Genomic DNA, 22739 nt, shown 5'->3' on the forward strand with positions numbered 1-22739 from the left:
CTTCTTTCAAGGAGTGGATGTGCAGGGTTGCTGCATACTGGGAAGAGTGATAAAAATGCTTCTAAGAATTCACACTGATTTGATTTTGTTTATGTACAATTACAAAGCTGCCCAGAAACACCTCACATGGCACAACATGTTTTGCTGTTTTAAGACACTGAGTCTCATGCACACGTGGAAGCAGCTGCCTGCCTTTGTAGAGGATGCTGATTTTAAAGACCCACATTTAGGTGGCAGGATGTGACAAGGATGGCTTTTAACAATCCCTGATCACAATTTCTTTGCAGACTCTATAAAGAGGCCCTAAACAATAGCTGGCATTAGAAATGGTCCTGCGCACCTCTGTGATTGTAATAATTAGCCACGGTTATGAACAATGCATTGACCGATTTGATTTCTTTAATAAGGTATCCATGAATAATTCATTAGCTTGGCCAGGATAGAGTGCTTAAAATTAAAAGCATAATGTAAAGTAGGGCTAATTATTTCCCAATTGTGTGTTCCATACAAAAAATTCTTCCTTATTGAAAGACAAAAATGTCAGAAGGAAATATTATTCTGAAAAAAGGACAACTACTGCCATTGACACACCACATCTACTCACAGTCATGTACACAGACACACGTGTACAGCTCCAGGCTTTGAAAAAGTGGAACTGGCCAAAGACTGTCCTACTCAAACTTGTCTCCTTGCTGAACTATTTGTTCTCACTTTCTCTCTGACCCTGCAGAAAGAAATCTCTCTGACAGATAATCTAGTTCAGCCTTTCATCTTCTGCTAATCAGAATTCATCACTGGAGTTTAATACTCCTGCTGTACCCTGCTCCAGCAGAGAACAGAGGAGGAAAGAGCGAGGCAGGAAGGATCTGAAGAGCTCTTGACTGACCAGGGATGCAGATATTGAATCAGAGCTTTTCACTACATTTTTCTTATCAGGTTTTTATTTCAGCCTGTTACCACGAACAAAAAAATTACAAATGGACTAGGAGTGCAAAGGGGCTAAGGAAGTCTCCATGCTGGTGATGTCAGGTGGGAAGCTTTATATCTTTCTTGCTTGCAGAAGAGGAATCTTCTGTGCAGAGTAGGCAACATGAGTAGTAAGAAAATGGACATACTGCCTGATAAACATTTCTTCATTGTCTTTGAAGTTGTAGTTGCTGCACTCCAGCATGATGATTCTGTGATTCTAACCCTGACTCACCAGTGCTAGGGAAGGTGAAGGAGATATGTCTTTCCTGGCACTCCAGAGAACAAAAACATGAGGTATTGACAGCACAAGTATTGTGTAAGCAGAGAAATCCAGTGTCTCTTCAAAAATCCTATGGGTTTGATGTGTTTCCCCCTAGTCTTACAGCACAAGCCTCATCCCTTTTTTCCAAGTATTCCTCCCTCCACCTATTCTGCCCCTTGCATGGGGCCAGGAAGCTCCATCTTAGAACAAGCCCAAGTCTCCCATTTCCCTGACCAAATGAGCTCTTCAGAATGTGCTTCTTCAGATAACTAGAAATTGTCTTCTAATTCACAGTATAAATTTATTCATGACCAATGCATAGCTGTTTGATCCAGAGCTTATATTATCCTTCAACTCAAAGAGCTCTTTCCTTATCTCAGCATTAACCACCTAGCATATTTATTAAGAGATATTACATCCTCTCTAACCTTTTTTTGACATGGCTAAACCAGTTAAGCTCAACAGAGGAAATGTTACAATTATTCAAAAATACAATTACCAGTTATGCTAATGAGAGAGAAAACAGAGAGAGTACAAAGTAAGGGGGAGTTTAGTAGTAACAATTAAAGCATGAAGGTACCTGCCTTTCACCTGAGGTTTTAATTCGAGACAATAATTAATTTCCCAAGAATATATTTCCCCATAAGACACAGCAATGAAAAGTCCCCTCCTAATGGTAAGGATAATTCCATTTCACACTCCCCATAATAAACCCACCCCACATCCAGCCATCCTCCAGCTGGAGCAGATCTTTGCATGTCTGGTGTTTGCTGGCATGGGTCTTGGGGTATGTGAGATGTTAAAGGCAGATAGATAGGGGAAATCTGGCCTCACATTGGCCTTGTCATTAAAGCAGGAGTGTTCAATTTTCCAAACACTCAATCTCCAAGAAGGAATAGCAGAAAAAAAATATCTCCAATTTTACTGACAGTGTTCTCTAAGAAGTCCTTTGACTGGAACTGAAGCTGTGACTGGGGCATGGCATTGCTTACCAGTGCCAGAGAGGCTCTCTGAGGGCACATTTCAGGCACTTATCTCTTTGGCTGAATTAGATTCCTGCTGGGGTGAGGGGCACTTCATTAATACAAACCTACTCCAGCAAGAAGCATTAATCAGCTGTTGAACCCTGTACCCACATGGGCTCACTGTCCCAATGACTCTTGCAGCATTCCTGAGTGTCCAGGAATTGTATTATATATTGATACATGCATCTGTATAAAAGATGCTTCCTTAAAAACTAGAGGAAATCACTGCCATTTGCACGGAGGAAGAAATATATTCTTCCCTGTAGTCTGATAAAACTTGTGGAAGCTGCAGGAGATAATATCTTATGCTCATCTGTGGTTTATTTTTCCCAAACCATTGCATTTTCTTCCATGAGTAAAACCATCCTAATAGGATACTACTGCTCTTTGGTAGCAGCCACATGGTTTATGTCCTGTGTGTGGCTGTCATGGTTTAGGTCAACCACACCTCCACTCACCCCCACCCCCACCATGGGACAGGGAGGAGAAAATCCACCTTAAGGTTTGTTAATCAAGGCAAGAACAGGGAGGTTTGCATTCCCCAGTTATGGTAACAGGAAAAAACAGACAGGTTCAACTTGGGATAGAAAAAAACTAATTTAATCTACATGGAGAAAGATAACATGGCCAGAACTCAATACCTTCTCCCCCCACCCTTCCCTTCTTCCCAGGCCTGGATTACTTCCTTTCTGCCTCCCCCTCAGGACACAAGGGGTGGGCAAGGGGGGATTTAGTGTCATTTTACCACACAGTGTTTCTGCCACTTTTCCTCCTCAGAGGGAGGGCTCCTCACATTCTTCCCCTGCCCCAACGCAGGGTCCTTCTCACAGGAGAGTCGTTCAGGAACCCCTCCATGATGAGTCCCTTCCAGAAGGTGCAGTCCCTCAGGAACTGCTCCAGCCTGGACTGCACACATGGATGCTGTGGGAATAGTTACCTCCTCTGCCACGGGGTCCTCCATGGCTGCAGATCCACATCTGCCCCTCCCTGCAGCCCTGCACAGGCTGCTTCCTCACACAGGCCACCAATCTGCACTTACCTCAGTGACACCAATCTGCATTTACCTCTCCATGATCCTTCAGACACTGCTTCACCATGCTCTTCCATAGGCTGCAGGGAGACAGCTGCTATCTCACCACGGGCTGTGGGAAAATCTCTTCTTGGCACCTTTCCCTCTCCTTCTCCATGTCTTTTCTCTGACATCTCTCTCTCACTTAATTCTCTACTCTGCTCTGTGGGTCCTTCTCTTACATTTCTACAATCTCATTTGCTCTTTCTTGATTATGTAACTCACAGAAGCACATCCAGCTTCCCATATCTTCTCAGCCCTGGGCAGAGGCAGGGCAGGGATTGGAACCTGGGGATCTTCCAGCAGCTTCTAACAGGAGCCACTCCTATGCCCCCCACTTCCAAAAGACCACTGTGTTAACCCAAGACAGTGGCCTCATGATATTTGGTCCAGCCCAGGTACACCTCAGGGTGGTTAGAAAAGGAGACACAACTTGCAACTCAGAAGAAGTTGGAGGTGAGCAAATAGCTCCAGATAAAACCTGGGTCATCTGTAGAAATGCTGAGACACTGGAATCACACAAAAGCCTGGGTCATCTTCACAAAGCCATCTCATTTATGCCTGCCGAAGCTGCACACTAGGAAAGGGGCAAGTCTTACCCACCCATGGACACTCTCTGCATTCATCTGCATGGTGAGTGCTTTTCCCATTGCTCAGGCTGATGTAAGCCTGGTCTTTCCCAGTTTTCCAGAAAGGTGTCTTTGCAAGTTATTATATAAACACAGTTCTTCTCTTTTATAGTGCCTTATTTACAAAGAGATGCAGATATGCTCAGGAGTAGTGCCTCTTCCAGTGCTGGTGCTGCTGGACACATTGCTGCCAGTGACATCTGAGCACTCAGTTTTGCTCTGAGCACACGATGGAGATCTGTACTGCATAGCACTGAGATGTGTTGGAGGCAGGCTGCAGGGATGCTGGCAGCCCTCCTCCTGGCATCGCCTGCCTCCTTTGTTACAACCTCAAAAGACTCAAGAATTGAAACAGCGTCATTTTGTTACTTTGCTGCATAGCTGAAGCAGGTAGATCAAGCCTTAATTAGCCTAGATGATGCCACAAGAATAAAATACTGACATAGCATAATAGTGGTAAATAAATGCCAAGGCATTCATAGAAGACAAATGCTGTATTTTCATTATAGCAAGTGATGAATGAAGATGCAAATGTCACCATATGGCTGAAAGGTGCTGTGCATGTGAGAGGGGTGGCTCTCTTGCAGAGCTCTGCCCAAGCTGCAGGGCACCACTGCTCTTGAGGAAGGGACATCCTGGGCAACTTGTGTAAGAGCTACCGATGCCAGGCATGCCATGCTGTGGGGAGCATGCCTTCACCTGTTTCCTGACTGGATTAATCCTAGCTGCACATGTTGAGATAGCTGGCTTGCCCACAAAGCATGCATAAACAAGACATCCACAGATCTCGTTTGTTACTTTGCTGCTTAGCTGAAGCAGGTAAAGCAAGCCGTAAGTGCTCTGTGAACAACACAGATCTCTGGAAGAAGAGGTGTGGATGACAGACAGTACCCTTTTCCGTAAGCCCTTCACACCATGAGGGCTTGGGGCATCAAGACACATTGATGGTACGAGCAATAAATAGTAACAGCATATAACCTGGGTAAAGGACTTCAGTTTGAAGATAACCTGATTTTTAAATAAAGTGAGCCATGAGCCACTATGTTTTGTTCAAATCTCTATTTCTCCAATCCAAAGACTCTAATTTCAAAGACATTTTCAAAAGTCTCTAGTGCTGCATACAGCAGAAGTAATACATTACAAATGCAAATGTCAGGTTAATGATGAGCTAATAGATAAAGAACAGGAATTGTTTTCTAAAAGGTAATAACTTTATTTCTTCCTTTGTCTTATTCATACTATTGGATTTGAATGATAATTTGCATTTCAGTTTTTTTTAATGTGCACCGAGGCTTCACCAGCACATGCAGCTTCAACAAACCTCTGAACATTGCAGGGGTCCCAGATGCTCAGCATGGCACCATGCAGTCTCCCAGCGCCCTGCCACAACAGGAGCAGCCCAGAGCCCCGGGCGGGAGCCTGCCAGACGCAGCAGATGAACACAAGTATATGTGAAGAGGAGTATGTGCACCATTTGCTGTTTGTCTGAGGCTGATTTTCCTCCTTTTCCCCTCCCACTAAGCAAGAGCCAGTAGGTATATGATGGGCCAACCAAGATCTTGCAGTTGGAAGATCTTCCAATTTTTTGCAGCTACAGATCCCTGAGGAAATGTCCTGGAGTTGGAAAAAAAAAAATGACTGTACTTTCTTCAGCCACAAAGGGATTTACCTGAGAGGTGCTACAACAGAGGAATACCCTTCCGATGATGCCAAGAAAAATACTGAGACATAGATTAAAGAAAACATACTATAGCTCCACACTAGTCAAAGCCATTTCCTCTGAAAAGTTTAGTTTTCATGGGCAGACAGTTTAGGAAATAAATGAATTATTAAAAACATCAGCTGATGGTTTTCTTCTAAAAAATGACAGATTAGACTGGAAAACACTGTAATTTATATATGTTAAAACAGACTCTAGAACAAATCAGTCAAACCTTTTTTTACTGGGTATTAATGACATTCATGCCTTCAGCAAAGGATTTTTCCAGCAGTGCCCCACATTGGAGGAAAGCCACAATATATGAATCTATTTACCAAGGTAGGAGATTGAAGTAGTATTAAAGCAAGACAGACCCAAAGTGTTTAATTTCTTTCCTCTAAAGGACCGGAGGTCAACCATCCTAGTAAGGAATATTTTTGTCTGTAATGCATTTATTATGTTAAGACTGTTTTTAAATCAGACAAAGGTTAAGATAGGTTAGTCTGATTTTTGTTTCCAGTGCTGCCTCAGAAGGCAAGATTTTTCTACCTTTTCCCCCTGTCTCAGTAGGTCTCCTGTGGGAGCTGCAGCAATTATCCTTTTGCTGCAGCTGCACATGGATGTATAATCATTAAATCATAAAATTGTACTGGTGAGAAAAGACCTTTAAGATAGGATGAGGGGACAATGGTTTTAAATTAGAGAAAAGTAGACTTAGATGATGAAGATGATTTTTCTGCAGAAGAGGCAGGGAACGTAGCTGAGTGAGTAGATGCAGAAGAAAAGAGCAGCCTACAGGATGATGCTGGTCCTGCAGAGCCCCACAGCTGTGGGCTGAGCTTGAACACTGCTGCTAAGGCCACCTCAGATGGCTGTAGTAAGGCCACTCATGTGCCAGGAGACTGCTCTCAGCTTGGTACCACCCTGTGCTGGGGTGGCTATGCTCCTCATCGTGCAGAGCTGCTCTTCCACACCCAGCTGTTCCCAGAATCTGTCTGTCTCCCAGCTCTTGCAGCTCTGAGAGGCTGCATGAGAACATTGCAGAAGATGAAGCAGACACCTCTGCAGCAGAGGGACTTCCAAAGGGCTTGGAAGCTTATAGCAGCTCTGCACAAAGAAAATGATGTGCCATCCACCATCCAGTCCCACCACCACAACAATGCCCTATTTAATGGCTCTTTGGGTCTCAGTGTTTAAATCCATCCAAAGTACATTCAAGCCCATTACTTCCCACAAAGTAGTGCTGATGCTTCCCCTCTGCCTGGGCAGCTTTGGGAAGTCCTGCATGGCTTTGGTGTCTGAAGCTCAAAGAGAAGAAACTGAGCTTCACCTGGGGGTTTCTCTTGCAGGTTCCTTTCATAGTGTTGTACCCCCGCCATGGGCTGGCCCTGCTGGCCCCTAACTCACACCCCCCCCTCTGGCTCTTCCCCTCCTTGGAACCCCCAGTTGTCCCCTTTCCCTGAGGATGCCACCTGGAAACAGTGCCTCTGTGACATCAGCCCTGCAGCACTTCCCTGACTGCTGCTCTGCTGGCCGGAAGCCCTCACACCCTGCAGCCATGACTTGGCTCCTGCTCGTTGTCCTGCTGGCCCTGTGCTGGACCGTGCACGGCACAGAAGAGAGCTGTTCGTAAGAGGCTGGGGCTACACCAGGGGGCTTGGATCTTGGGCAGCTCTTGTGGGGTTGGTTGGAAGCTGCCTCCTTGCCTCCCTTGGCCACACCATGTCTCCATGGGGAGCCTTGGGTCCTTACCAGCACCTGGCTGCTGGTGCAGCTCATCCAGGGGGCTAAAGCAGAGAGAGGCCTGGTGGATGCACAGCACCCAGGGGCCCCAGCCCTGCTGTCCATGCAGCACCATGTGTGTAGGGAAGAGGGCTGACATTCAGCCTAAGCAGCAGCAACCCGTCTAGCAGGACACTCATGAGCTTCTGTTCACAGCGGCTGTGGGCTCCGGCCCTTGGCATCTGGACATGGTATGTCACGTGTCGTGGGTGGCACAAATGCCCGGACAGGGGCCTGGCCCTGGATTGTCAGCATCCAGAACCGCTGGAAAACAGGCACGGGGCATACCTGCGGAGGGTCCCTCATCAGCCCACAGTGGGTCCTCACAGCAGCCCACTGCTTTGATGAGACCAGGTAAGAAGGACCAGGGGAGGGGGATGTACCTTGTCCCCAGCACCACCTTCCACCCTGTCCCATCTTCCTGTAGCATGGGCAATAACTGGGCACTGCCAGCCCATCTGAGAGTCAGCTCAAGAGAAGTCTGGGCTCTTGCCACTGCCTTCTGGCAGCCTCTAGCCCCCAAGTTCCTTCAGCTGAAGGCACTCGACAGCAGCCACACCTCCCGCATCCCTGCTTTCCTCTTTGCCTTGGGAGGCAGAAGGGTGGGAGCCACTGGGCTGCTGTGGCACAGGGTTCCATTCGCTCTGACCCATCTCTTCATCTGCCTTCCAGGGAAGCCGGCACATGGCGCGTGGTGATTGGGGCCACCCAGCTGAGTCAGCTGGGCCCTGAGGCCAACGTGCGCAATGTCAGGCAGCTGCTGCTTCATGAGGACTACAGTAATACCTCAATGAGGAATGACATTGCTTTGCTGGAGCTGGACCAGCCCGTCCAGTGCAGCTCCTACATACAGCTTGCCTGCGTGCCTGATGCCTCAGTGAGAGTGCGGAAGCTGAAAATCTGCTATGTTAGTGGTTGGGGTGCCACCACAGCAAGATGTGAGTTCCCAAAAACTACATGTGTTCTGAGTGCAAGCTCAGCACGCTGGGCAGCCAGCCTGGGCTTCCCAAGGACAGAGGCCAAAGCCAGAGTCAGGATGTGGGGACATGTGCCTGTGGAGGGGTGGGCCTGACCCATTGCCCACAGTAAGACAGAAGATAAACACCAGCACATGGCCTTTGAGATGCAAAGACAAGGCCTGGGAAAGGGGTTTACACAGAGGTGGACAACTGGCTGTAAGGTGCTGGGTGTTAACCCCTTTCTGTGCTCACAGCTACAGACATAAGCGATGTCCTACAGGAAGCCAAGGTCCGGCTTATTGATGTCAAACTCTGTAACAGCAGCAAGTGGTACAAAGGGGAAATCCACACCTACAACTTGTGTGCTGGCTATGCACAGGGTGGAGTTGACACCTGCCAGGTAGGAGCTTGCTACAGGTCTCCAGCACCCACAACACAACCCAAATACCAGCCTTGTCACAGCCTCCCAAGAAACCAGCATATGCTTTGCCCAGCAAGTCACCTTCCCACTGCTGGGTCCCCAGCACTGCTGGGGCTTATCTCACCTTCCCCAGCTGCACATCCATGTTGAGTGCTTCACTTATCTCAGAGGCTCAGAAAGCCTATCCAGTGCTTTTGGCAGCCCATGGGTCCAGATCCCAAGACTGGAACACACATCTCCTGCACATCCAGGATGTCTGTGCAGAGGACAGAGAACCCTACCTTACCAGCCTTCAACCCCCTCCCAGGCAAGGTTCTGTCAGTTCCAGTACCAGAGCAGAGCCTTTCTGTGAAGCAAATAGAGCTCAGGCAGGTGCTGTGAGAGAGGAGGCAGCCTGGTGTGCTGACAGTGGCCACCCGACACCACCTTCAGCTTCTCTTCTCCACTGCAGGGTGACAGCGGTGGTCCTCTTGCCTGCAAAGATAACACTGATGACTACTACTGGCTGGTTGGAGTGACCAGCTGGGGGAAAGGCTGTGCAAGAATAAGACGGCCTGGAATCTACACCTCCACCCAGAGCTTCTATGACTGGATCACGGCACAGATGGGACTGTATTCATCAGCAACAACTACTCCAACACCACAGCAAGTCTTCACCTCAACCTTCTTTCAGACTCCCAGCACAACAACAACACAATCAGGCTCGTTTACAGGCTGCCTATTTCCACCAGATAAGTTAGTGAAATTCTTTAATGTGTTGCAGGAGCTTATGCAGTTCCTAGAGGATGAAAAGTCTTGAGCAGCAGGATAGACATGATCCAATGCAGATTGCAGCATACCACAGCCCTTTCCCTCTGAGGCAATGTCTGCTTTTCCAAAGGCAGCCTCAGTGTCAAGGGTCATCTATGTACTGCCCACAGTCCTCTAAATGCACACTACTGCTGAAGTTGACTGTTCTTGAAATAAATTTTCCAATTTTCACAGTAAACTGTGCATCAGTCCAGACCAGTCTCCTTTGCAAAGCAAGGGCTCCCATGTCCAGCACCTGCCAAGTGGGCTTCAGACAGAGATATAAGAGGACAATGGGAGAGAGACACTCAAAAGGGGTGAAACCATGCCTGGTAGAGATGGTGATGACAGTGTAGTGGAAGAAGGGGACACAGGCCAGAGAGGGCTGGAGAGGTCACAGGGAGAGCAGTTGAAAACACAAAGCTGTTCTTAGGCCAGCTACTGATGGGATCCCTGTGTGTGTGTGCATTTGAAAATGGAGTCTCCTGTGACCCAGGAGACAGGGATCTTGAAAGACCCAAGATTTGCATGAGTGACTGGGTAAGGAGCTCAACATCCAGCTACAGATATTTCTTGGGCTTTATTTCCTTACTGTTACTTGAGGAATCTATGAACATGCTGTGCAGGTGAATCTGGGAAGTAAAGGTATTGTCAAGCAATGGAGAAGATGTGCTGCAGGCAGGCCTTCAAGCAGAAAAGTAGAACACCAGCAGGAATAATTTGTGATTGGTCTTTGAATAAAGCTGGTTGTAACTCATGCAAGAAGATGATTTTTCTACAAAGGAGGCTCAGATTGAGCTCAATGCAGCAGAGTCAGTAGGAGCAGAGGGATGCAGCAGACCACAGAATGATGCTGACTGCTTGCAGCAGCAACACCATGCCGTGGCCTGGCAGGAACAGAGCAGGATATTCCCAGTGCCAGCCAACACAAAGTGTGAAATGGGTATTTTTCCCAAATTGGAGCTAAGTGCAGTTTTGTGCTGCAGAAGGCAATTGAGGTCCTCCTGGCTGGGGGCTGAGATTATGCCCAGTGGGTGATGCAAGCAGTGAAGAAGGATTGAGAACAGAGTGAGGGGAGAGGAGTGGGCTTGGGAAGTACGGCAGACTGGGAATGTGTTGGAGATAACATGCTGGCTGAAGAACAGTGCTTTCAGAGAAAGATGTTACAGGGGAAGAAACTGCTTCTGGCAGGCCAACTCTTCTCCTTTGCTATCCATCTTCTTCAAAACCTACTGATGCCCTCCCATCTTCAGCCAGCCCCTGAACTGGCCAGACCATGCAAGACCATCTTCTATGCCCTTCCCAAACTTGGTGGAAGGACTCCGGATGCTGCTTGATGCAGTTTGTTGCTCTGCCTGGATCAGGAGGTTGATTTGTGTCCCCAGAAAGTGCATCCTGCTGTGGCTTTGGGGATGTGTAAGGCCTTAGACAGATCCAGGGCTGCATCCAGGGCCATCCAGAAAGACCCCAGCATTGCTGCCTGGAGCAGGCTGCTAGGAAACAAGGTGTGGGAGCCCCTTGTCCTTGGAGGTCAGGGCTGGGGCAGTGGATGCTTGGACCTGAATGCTGAGGCAGTGGCCATGGAGGGTAGGTCAGAGCTGCTATAGGAATGGAGAAAAACACATCATAGATGTCAGTAATGGCATATCATTTAGCTGCCATGGACTCCAGTTCATAGCGAAGTTTCAAGATGTCTAAGATGTCAGCACTCATCAGTGGTGTAACTTCTCTCAGACCACTTATCCACAGTTAATCTCCATTCTACAGAAGGCTTCTGCACTGGCCATATGGGACTCTAAGTCTCTCTGGCTCTCTAGTTGATGAACCAAGCTATGTATGGGGAGACAGGAGTCTCTGTTGGAAGGGTGCTGCCTACCTTGTATTTGTAATGACACTGTTGGTATCTGCTGCTTCCCCACCCTCAACATGCCCACCACAGAAGGGCTGACTCAAAGGTTGGGCAAGGTAAAAATCTGGTTAAGCCCTCAGTTTCCACAGCTGCAACACAAAATTCCCTTTTATACTCTTTTGGGTCTTTGAAATACCCTTTCTGGAGAAATTCTATTCCAAGGATGCAGAGAGATCTCGAAGAGTCAATACACAGGGTGTCTCCCAGACCTTCCTGGTTAGGCTCATTTCAGCCTCCAATACAGTCAGTTCTTGAGACCAGAGATGGTATTGGAGTCTGCCTTTCTGTGATTTGATGGCATCAAGGTGCACAGTGCACCAAAGACAGTGCACCTCTGTGGTTCTCTTGTGCCAGGCCACTGAATCCAAACTCTCCAATAAACTCAATTATTCCTCTCATCATTCTGGCTGAAGGGAGGGCCCCTCTAGTGTTGAGCACAACACCCAGACTCAGCAGAAGGGCTTGTATGGCAGACTCATGGTTACTTCTACTCACATTTGGATCAGAGACTCACCTGCTTGGGCCAGTGGATGTTTCTTGGGAGACCAGAGCACCCATCCTTCTGGAAACATTATGTCTAGTGGTATTACCTTGTAGCTCCAGCACTCTTGCACACAGAACAATGGTGGATTTCCTGTCACCTGATGTAGATACACATGTCCTTAATGTCCTCACCATGGTCACACAGGGTAAACCACAGCGAACCTCATATTGAGTTCTGCCTGCCCTGAGCTGGTCTTCTAGGACAGCATCTGTTCCTGATGGCTGACACATGGCCCCCCATTCAGGAGAAGGACAGGTGTTACTCTCCTCCTGCATCCTGGATAACTTATCATGCAGACTCTCAAAAGAAGTCCTGCATTCCTCAGCCAGTTTTTCCACAGCTGAGACACAATCCTGTAAGGGGTTAAAAACACTGTCTTCATATTGCTTTGGCTGGCTGGTTAGCAAGGTCATTGACAGCTGGTGCCATCTCATCATTACCCCTAAACACTCTTCCTCCCAAAATATGGGAGTACATAGGAGGGGGACTCAATTTGTTAAACAGAGGCCTCCTTCAAGGCAGCTCACTGGGATCTGTAGGTGTTTCCCCATCACCACAGACAATTTCCTGGACTGTCAGCTCTCTCTGTGAGTCCCAGCTTTTCTCCCAGTGATCTTGTCAGTGCCTCCATCCCTGGCTAACCATCCCAGCTGCTGAGCCTTCTGCTCTCCAGCTCTACTGTATCAGCTCCCTTTTCCCCATGCCAGGGTCACCATGCTGTCAGTGACTCACCCTCAGCACAAACATACTCCTTTCTTAAATATTGTATATTTCAGAGACTTGGACTCAACAACTGTCTTGGAGTCTGAATCACTATCCTGTGCTGTTCCTGCCTTGGGCCAGCTCTCTCTTCGAGCAGGGACTCGTGCCTCACTGGATGGTCTGACTTCTTTAAATGCTTTCTGCGGGTTGTTCCCAGAGGGACAAGGGCTGTTTTGGGCTGGGTGGGCAGGTACCAGAGTAGACCCAGAGGAGACAGTTTCTGGAGTAAACCTTTAGCAATGGACCACGCCTGGAATTCATTCAGGCACAGCAATGATAAAATAATAGCACTTCCCAGGGCCTCTGAACTCTGGCAAGCTGAACTCACCAGTGAAAGAAACAGCATCAGTTTTCATAATGCCAAAATTCATAACATAGCCTCCAGCCTGCCCAAGAGAATCCTTAACCCAACTCATCCCAGCAGAAATCAGTACCTGAAAAAAACAGTAAAGTAACATAGGGGGGAGATAGGACAGCATCCCGAGAGCTTTAAAATGGAGTCTAAGGAGGCATGATATAACAGGTCTTCCAGAAAGGCCATTATGAAGATGGTTTGTTTCGATTTCCAACCTTCCAATATTATCAATGAAAACTTAGAGGCCCATGTTTGGACACCAAATATCCTGTCTCTGTTTACTGGCCAGGGTGAACCACAAACAGAGTACAGAATTGGTCTCTACTACCCCTCCCAAGGGAAGATAAAAAGGGAATAAAGAAGAGAGACTTAAATGTTGGAAATTAAAACTGGAAAAGGTTTACTGGAACAGAGGAGGAAGAGTAACACATGGGATGAGGAACAATGTATACAATTATATATAACATGATCTCACTGATCACAGATATAAGTGTCCAGGGAGTTCTTGTGGCAGGGCCAACTAAGGAAAGGGGTCCAAGGCTCTTCCTAGCACCCAGTGAGTTCAGATTCTGCAGAGCACATGGCAAATTGATGAGAAAACAGGAGCCTCTCACCAGAACCTCTGAGCAGCAAGAAAGAAGGGACCAGGAAGGTCCCTTCCAGTCCTCCTGGCTTATATGGAGGGAATAGGAAGGAATGCTGTTCTGCCCCTCCTGGCTCCCTCAGAATCTTAAAGACACTCCCTCTAGGTCCTTGTATCTATACCACAAAACTAGCCTGTCCCATTTAAACTATAACAATATATTAGTGTTTTTTTGACTATTTACCAAACTAAGCAAGGGGTGCTATGGTATTGATGCAGAAGTTACAGAAGGAACTGGAGTTCAGGCAATGATGCAACGCCTTTGGGTATCAAAAAACTATTAATTGTTTTTAAGCCAGATTTCAGAGTGTTGAGGAGGGATGTCATGCCCCTGAACACACCACTTCTGAAAATACTGTGCTGAGTATGATGCACATCTGCAGATTCTGGCAAAGCTCCAGCATCTCAGCAGGGCAAGAGGCTGGGGGACAGCAGGGAGCTAGAGCAGTTGTCTCTCCCTCTCCTCAACACACTGTCAAGCATAGGCTGTCTGGAAGGCCCCTCTATCAAAAACTAAGCTGTGCTTTTCATCTTCAAAACCCAAGCTACAGAATTATCACATTTAAGAAGCCCAAAAGCTGGAGTTCTGTCAACAGGGGCAGAAAACTACTAAAAAAAAATATATTTGTTTCCCTGCCTTTGGGAACTGATAAAAATCTCTCCAGCACTGGAGAGGGAGAATGCCAGCACTCTTTGTTCAACTGTCTGCAGCTGTTTGCTGCCTTTGCTCCCCAGTTTGCCCATGAAGGAAACCTGCAAGGAAGCACGAGGAATTTCGCTGAGGAGATGGCAACTTGAAAGACACTGCCAGGTCAGACAGAGTTAACCCTAACCCTAATCATAGCCCTAACCCTAACTCTGGCGACTTGCCAGAGAATGCCTAGAACCTTATTATTCTATTTGCAAATAAATTGAAAATAAATGTTTCAGTTGCACTGAGGAAATTTGAATATTTTTTATTCTTAAGTGACTTTCAATTGTGAAGTGGTTTACTTTGTATTGAAAAAAATTCTTGAAAACAAATTATTGAGAACAGAACATCTATTTCATTGAATGAAAATCTTCTAAAGGGTTGATTTGAAATTAATTGCTTTTTATTTTGCTTTGTAAAGGAAACTTTGATGCTTTGGGCTTTCTTTTCATTTCCCTGTGAAAACAAATAGCAACATTTTTGAGCTTTCTCTGGAAAAGGAATATTGAATTTCACCCACATCTTGTTAAAAATCTCAGTTGTTATATTAAAAAGCATATGAATTGCAGAGTTTTGTGGGGATCTTTACAACAATTGATTTCTTACTCATTTTTTCCTGGAGTTAACAGAGATTGGTGAGCTAGGGAAGAGGCTGGGGAAGAGTCTAATTTGTTGCTTCTTAATCGTACAGATGTAAAACACTGTCTCCATCCCTCTTTGCAGCTAATAGCAAGATAACATACCCAAGAGACAAATCATAGGCTCTTTGAAGTGGTTGTTAGCTCAGAAACACAGCACCCTGCAGCATTCAGCAGATAACAAAGGCTTGCAAAGGCATTGTTAAGTTTATTGTTAGAGAGTAAAGATGAAGTGAATGGACACAAGACTATAGATAATAAAATCTGATGAACGTCTGCTGAGAGAAAGAATGGAAACTGCCACCTTTGTGGCAGGGCTGGAGAAGTGCATGGAGATGAAGCCCTGTGAAGCTGAGGGAGGAGGGTCCTGGACCAGCTGCTCAGAAAACTGGTTGGGAGGGTGCTCAGCTGCTGCAGTGACCCTTGCTACATGTAAGAAAACTGAAATCCCATTCATTTTCCGTCTGTACTTGTTCCTAGGATTTTACCAGGCTTGCAGTTTCCCTAGGTAGTATTTATTTGTCACTGAAGTGATTGATGAAGAGACATGGGATCAAGGGCAGTGGGGATAGAGGCATAGCTGAGGCTAGTTGGTGCCTGAAATCAGACAGCATGGCTTCAGCAGGGCTGAAGGCATTTGGCTTGGGAAGGGGGAAAAAATTAGGGATTTTTCACATTTTCTGCTGAGAGCACTCTGAGTTTGCCAGACTAGAGCACTTCATCTCGTGTTATTTGTGGCAGAGAAGGATTATTTTCTGTGAGAAACCCCCAGGAACATGTGCCTCTCCTCATGTTTCATGCAGCACTTCTCTCTGGCCCTGCAATTCTCTGTGCAGCATAAGGCCCAAGAAATAGTTCTGTAACATCTTCATCATTTCTCCAGGGTTACTTCAGTACTTTCATCATGAGCAACTTGGGAAAGCAGTCTGAGGGAGTCATTCTTTAAGTCCATTTTGCTATAAGTATCAGTGAAATGAGTCTGCTATAGAGACATGGGTGAAGGCTGCACTATCCCTCATAGCTGCTCTCTTTGAGCAAGTTCACTCTCATCAAAAGAATGGCAGCATTGGAATAAACTGTTACTGTGCCAGACTTACCACGCCTGGGAGAGCCGCTTTATATTTTATTATGAAAAGAGCATTTAATCAGGGGAATATACAGATGATCAAATGTACTTTATGCTCATTAAGTGGTGAAGCAAAAGGTAAGTGAGAGGATAAGCTTCTAATGATTCTATCAGGTGGGAGGTACAAAAAAATCCCTACCAAAGCTCCTCTGGGAACAGAAAAACTACTGCCATTGGCCAAAAATATCCTTGAAAACAAGTTTCATTAGTCTTCTCTCAGCCTGGGCATAAGCAATAAAGAAACTGCTCTTCTGGCATTAAGAGTATGGGAATCACACCTCTCCAAAACTTCATCTGAATTTTAAAATGAGCTGGCTCTCCTGGGTATTTGCACATTTTCTGTTTTTTCTTGTTGTACCAAGATCCTCCGAGGACAATTCCAGAGCCTGATTAAAAGCCAAAAAGCCCTGACTGAGTGCACACAGACCATCCTCACCCTGTCCCCTGAGCAAGTCCCTGTCTGCAGTGTCACCAGACTTAAGGGCAGCAGTGGCCGTGGGCTCACAGCAGTACCCCTGGCCCTGGTATCACACATATTCCTTGTTTTTTGTAATCAGAAATAACTATTTTCACCTGTCCAAAAGTAATCCATGAGAAGTAATGCACATATCTGTTACTGAAACCAGATCTTGCCCTGCCAGCACTTCATGTGCTCTGTCAGCTCTACCATTGTCCAAAACAATAACTGGAAAACTTCATGGTTATCGAAAATGCTCTGAGACTCTGAAACTCAAACATTTACCAGCTGCCTCACCCTTCCCTCATTTTAAGTGTTCAACAGCAAACCACAGTACTTTCAGGCACTGTGGCTCATAACATGATGTGTGGTCCCATTTCAGGACTGGTAACAAGGCACTGACCTGACCAAAGAGATTTTAAATTATTATGACTATAGATTTTAAACCACAGCATTTCTAGCCCCATGCCACTTAGTATCACTGTAACATGCATGATAGCAATCTTCTACCTCTTTATCTTACGCGCACAGACATGCACACACAGTTAGCATCTGTGGAAGAGCAGGGAATAATGTACCTTTTTTCAAGGAAAAAGAAAACAGTGTATTTTTTCCCCACACAAGGCAAGGGGTAAAATACAAATATTGGTTTTGTACATTACTGAGAGGGAAGGAAAACCATGGGGAAGCAGCATGGGAGAGCCAGTTCCATTTGATTTCTGGAGATGGTTCTCAGCTGCAGGGATTCTTTTGTTTACTGGACTAGCAAATATATCTGCTTAGCTTTTAACCAGGCAAACATAATTAAGAGCCCTCTGCTTGAAAAATATCTCTGCTACAGCTGCATTTCATGCTTAATGATCTCTATGGTTTTGCGATGCCTTAAGAAACAGATGTCAACAAAATGGTGGAAAGGTGCTGGTGGGGGTGCACTGGCTCCCCTGCCACTGAGAACCTCACAGCTGGGAGCAGCAACAAAACCTGGGGCCCACACCACCCCAGCAAACCATGCTTTGGAGGGGAATTAATGCTCATTTTAACCTGCCAGTTTAAATCACTCAAGAGGACATAGCAGCTTTCCTTCTCTGCAATCCTGGGCTTTTGTGACAGAAACCAGCTAAGGCTTGACCTTATGTAATTTCTGTAGGTGACGACATGCTGAGTGTACAATTTCCATCTGCCTTTGAAGCCCTCCCATTGCTTACCTGACTGATTGCACACTGCCTAGACATGGGGCACCAACCTCCTTCTCCTGCCATAATAACCACATTCCCCAGCAGAGATGATGGTGCCCATTTATTCAGCCAATGGTTATATTTATTTTTTTTCCACCTTAAAAGTTCCAAATAACTAGCAAGGCTTAAGCTGCAGTAATTTTTACTGACAAAAGCTTCACCTGCAAATAGGGAAGGTGGAGTTAGAGCTCATTTCCTCTTACCTGGCCCCCAATAATTATACAGAGGAATGGCTGCTGCTGGGTTTGATTTGTACAAGTCCTCTCAAACTCTTAAGGACTGTGTGAATGTATGAAGTTTTGAGTGCTAAGTGGCAGCAAGTCACAGGGAAGGCCTTCACCTGAATGCTTATTTTACTAGATTTGTATGGAGCTTTTCAAATTAAATACAGTAATTAGATTATTTTCTTATTAGTTTATTTGTAGATTTTAATGCACTCCCTCTTGGATCTTGAAAGCCACAGGCTTAAACATTTACTGTGACTCACTGGTGAGAGCATTAATCCTGGGAACTTAGGCCATTATCTCCCTACATTAATACATTTAGTAATTAATGCTTAATGGCTATCGCCAGCCTAAAACTGTGCTGGCAACCTGCCACACAACCCCCACACACGTCTGCCCCATCCAGAGCATCACGCTGTGCACAGGATTATTGCATACTAAGAACTGGTGTCCCTTTGGGGTAAAACTGTCAGCTACTGCCAAAATCTTTCATGTTAGGAGAACATGAATTCATGTTAGAACACGATAGCCTTCAGACATGTGCCATCCAAGCCGGAGTTCAGCACTCAGCATCTCAGGGAAATGACTCAAAATCTCTGCAGAACAGAGTGAAGTGCCCCTCCCCTTTTCATGCAGCTCTGCACAGCATCAATTAGACCGAGTTGGGGGTTAATAGCTTGGGGCAACATTGCCCCAGCAGCAGCATTGCACAGCATTTCCCAGCTCTCCCATCCCACCATCACTTGCTCAGCCCTGAGGAAAGTCTGTCCTGCAAACAAATGCCTTCCCTGGGTGCTGGCAGTGCCTGCCCACACTGTTGGAGTCAAAAAGCCCTTTCCGGTCAGGATGTCATCTGGGTTCCTCTGGCCTTTGCCCCTAAGCCTGCACTCCCAGAGGTCCCCAAGCACACACATAATCCTGTTCAGTTTGGAGATACACGTGAACCAAACGTGCTTGTAGAAATCCCAAATGCATCCTACCCAGATAAATAGCCAGGAGCAGTGACCTGCAGTGGGTGGTGTCCCAGGACCAGCAGTACCATTACGCGATGTCTGGGGCCCTTCACATGCGAGCTCCTTCTCTGCTTTACATTTACTGCTGCTGCTCACTGGTGCGGCCACCCCTTTCAGCTCTGCTGCAAATAATCTGTCATGCAATTAAAATCCCCATAGAAACAAGATCTCAGGTTGATACATTCTGTGTTGGATTGTTTTAAAAGGGTCAGGCAGTTTTTTTCGGTACAGACACATAGCAGTGGTGATTTGGATAATTAATTACCAGCCATGACCTCTCCTGCTTTTGAAGTGAAGCTATCTGTGACTGTTAGCCCTTCTTGGTTTCTCTCTGGCAATATATATGACCTCTGTTTTTGTGTTTTGTTTTTTTTTCTCATGAACATATGTTGATTTTTTTTCAGATTGAGTGAGTTTTGCAGCTCCACACCCAAATATGTCTGTGACGTTTTAACTATTGACGCACTGGTGTGCCGATGACTTTCGTGGACAACCAAAGGAAAATTCTTTGGAAACTATAAATAGGATTTTGAAAGGCTGTGGTTTACTTTATATTGATGTGCAGACTCTTCTGTTCACTGCAGCATTTAACATGTTCTAAAAATGCTGAATTGCTTTTAATGGATATGCTGCTACACCATCTTTCAGCTTTATAGCTAGCAGATTTATGCAGGTTTTTTCCATACTGTAGGCTGCCTGAAGAATCTGAAAATGTCACTATTAATTGATACAGCAGTAATCAGCAAATACCAGCATGTAAATCTGAACAAATAATACCAGAAGCATCTCCTCATGGAAGCAGAAGTTTCAGTACTGTTTCTGCCATGCAGGAATATGATTTTATGCCATTTCAGTCCCAGATCTCAGCCTGCCTTTTGCCCCAAAGAAGACTCAGGGGAGCCGTTCTCAGCCACGGTAGACAAAAGTACAGCTCTGGCCCTTGCTGCTGTCTAAGCGATGATGAGCCTCTAGGATCTAAGAAGCCTGTCAAAGCCTGATGTCTTCCTCCTTGCCTCAGCAGGTGCTGCAGACAGTATTATGCCCAGGACCTATGCTAGCCATCCCCCAGCTCATTCCTAAGATGTGTCTACTTCACAGGAATGCATTATTTTAATTTTTCAAAACCAGGCATCCACATGATCTCCAAGTTGAGATGAAATTAACAAGAGAGAAGAACAAGAGAGAAGTTCGGGGTTTTTTTCCCTGTCAGGAGGTGCATGAACATTAGAAACAAGCCAGCAGACCAGATGCGATGATGCTCAGTGGTGGCCCTGTCACATCAGTGCCATTCCCCAGGACCATCTCTGCCCACACCAATTATTGTAGCCACGTTTTGGCTGAGAGCATCTGTGTGAGCCTTGCAGCCACACTGCCCAGTACGCATCAGCTCTACCCCTCTGGTTGCAGTTCCCCGCTGGGAGGGATTGGCAGACATATGAAGACACCCTTATACCTTCTCTCCTTCAACCAAAAATGAACCCGGGCAAGCAGAAAGACTGAAGATATTTGAAGTCTTCTTTGGGCAAAGGGAGGTACTCATTTAGGATTAGAAAGATGCCAGAAGGAGCAAAGCAAAGTTTCATGGGAGCAAATGCAAGATGTAACTAGAGAGAAATGACTGGCAAGCCAGAATGCCTGATTATAAAGTTTGTATTTTTAGAGATATTTATTGGACAAGGCAGCTTTGCCTGCTATAGCCCTGCACAGCTTGCTTTGTTCTTGGACATATCTGAAAGAAAGTGTTAATTGCTCATATAGACAGATTTTTCAAAGCGGGAGGGGGAAGGGGGGGGGGAAAGTGCTATTTTGTAGAATATGGGCATCAGATACAATTTATAGTCTTTCTTCATCCACCGCCTGAACAGATGAGACTCAATTTGTCCTAGACTTAATGTATACTTTCTGTAGGTGGTACAAATGTGCTTCTGTTGCTTGCATTTATTTTTTGGAGCAGCATGCAAATTTGCTTTTCATGTTGCTTTTGCTCAGTTTATGCAAAAGGATTCTCATCCTGGCTGCAGATTTTATGCTGCTTGTAATATGATTTTTTCTGCATTCACAAGTCTTTAATTCTCTTTTCTACCTACTTACTATGGTACTTTCCAGCTGACAGAATACTTAGAAATTTAGCCAAAAACAGTCATTGACATAGGCAATGCTCTGGTTTTCATGGTCAGGGGACAGAGCACTGGAACAGAAATTCTTGGGTTTTATGCTATTGCTCCTGCAAACAAGTAATATTTAACTTGTTTTTTGTAAAAACAATTTACAAAACTTGCTTTTGTAATAATACAAAGATAATCACAGAAAGTTAGGGGTTGGAAGAGACCTCTGTAGATCTCATCTAGTCCAACCCCCCTGCCAGAGCAGGTTACACATGATGGCATCCAGACAGGTTTGGAATGTCTCCAGTAACAGAGACTCCGCCACCTCTCTGGGCAGCTTGCTCCAGTTCTCTGTTGCTCTTACAGTAACGAAGTTCTTCCTTATGTTTCAGTTCAACCTCCTGTGTTCCTGTGTGTGACTATTGCCCCTTGTCCTGTCACTGTTCACCACTGAGAAGAGTCTGGTCTCATCCTCCTGACACCTGCACTTTAAGTATTTCTAAGTATTTATGAGATCCTGCCTCAGCCTTCTCACACAATCATCTGGGTTGGAAAGGACCTCTGAGATCATCAAGTTCAACCCTTAATCCACCACCACTGTGGTTACCAGACCACGGCACTGAGTGCCACATTCAGTCTCTTTAAAAACCTCCATGGATGCAGAATCCACCTCCTCCCTGGGCAGCCCATTCTAATGCCTGATAACCCTCTCTGTAAAGAATTTCTTTCTAGTATCTAACCTAAACCTCCCCTGGCAGAGCTTAAGTCCATGCCCTCTTGTCTTACTGGAAGCTACTTGGGAGAAGAGACCAACCCCCACCTGGCTACACCCTCCTTTCAGGAAGTTGTAGAGAGTGATGAGGTCTCCCCTGAGCCTCCTCTTCTACAGACTGAACACCCCCAGCTCCCTCAGCCCTTCCCCACAGGACTTGTGCTGGATCCCTTCACAGCCTCCTTGCTCTTCTCTGGACCTGCTCCAGCACCTCAATCTCCTTCCTGAACTGAGGGGCCCAGAACTGGACACAGGACTCGAGGTGTGGCCTCACCAGTGCTGAGTACAGGGGCAGAATCCCTTCCCTGGACCTGGTGGCCACACTGTTCTTGATACAGGCCAGGATGCCATTGGCCTTCTTGGCCACCTGGGCACACTGCTGGCTCATGTTCAGCTTCCTGTCAATCCAGACTCCCAGGTCCCTTTGTGCCTGGCTGCTCTCAGCCCCTCTGTGCCCAGCCAGGAGCTCCCTATGGGGTTGTTGTAGCCAAAGTGCAGGACCCAGCACTTGGCCGTGTCGAACCTCATCCCGTTGGAATCAGCCCAACTCTCCAGCCTGCCCAGGTCCTTCTGCAGAGCCCTCCTGCCTGTCAGCTGATCCACATCCCCCCTGGATTAGTGTCATCTGTGAATTTGCCAATGGTTGACTCAATCCCCTTAC

The 22739-nt window shown here is 46.3% G+C and overlaps 1 protein-coding gene across 2 annotated transcripts; it reads left to right on the forward strand.

The window, feature by feature from the left end:
* The first annotated feature begins 7111 nt into the window (after positions 1–7111).
* Positions 7112–9803, forward strand: LOC139790082 (acrosin-like). Of its 2 annotated transcripts, none has more exons than XM_071731353.1 (5): positions 7112–7282; positions 7592–7789; positions 8108–8373; positions 8649–8794; positions 9267–9803. In XM_071731353.1, exons 1-5 carry the CDS (start codon positions 7119–7121, stop codon positions 9612–9614), a joined length of 1122 nt encoding a protein of 373 aa, XP_071587454.1. In that variant the 5' UTR covers positions 7112–7118; the 3' UTR covers positions 9615–9803. The 2 variants fall into 2 exon arrangements, with proteins under 2 accessions (XP_071587454.1, XP_071587455.1); XM_071731354.1 differs by lacking the exon at positions 7112–7282 and adding an exon at positions 7293–7511.
* The last annotated feature ends 12936 nt before the right edge of the window (positions 9804–22739 follow it).

This window comes from Heliangelus exortis, chromosome Z (genome assembly GCF_036169615.1).
Source record: "Heliangelus exortis chromosome Z, bHelExo1.hap1, whole genome shotgun sequence".
NCBI lineage: Eukaryota > Metazoa > Chordata > Aves > Apodiformes > Trochilidae > Heliangelus > Heliangelus exortis.

Bases quoted from the DNA above. Each gene is read 5' to 3' on its own strand.
- LOC139790082 (XM_071731353.1), top strand. From the start codon at position 7,119: ATGCCACCTGGAAACAGTGCCTCTGTGACATCAGCCCTGCAGCACTTC. The intron at 7,790-8,107 runs GTAAGAAGGACC...TCTGCCTTCCAG, and splicing joins CACTGCTTTGATGAGACCAG to GGAAGCCGGCACATGGCGCG. The intron at 8,795-9,266 runs GTAGGAGCTTGC...TCTCCACTGCAG, and splicing joins GTGGAGTTGACACCTGCCAG to GGTGACAGCGGTGGTCCTCT.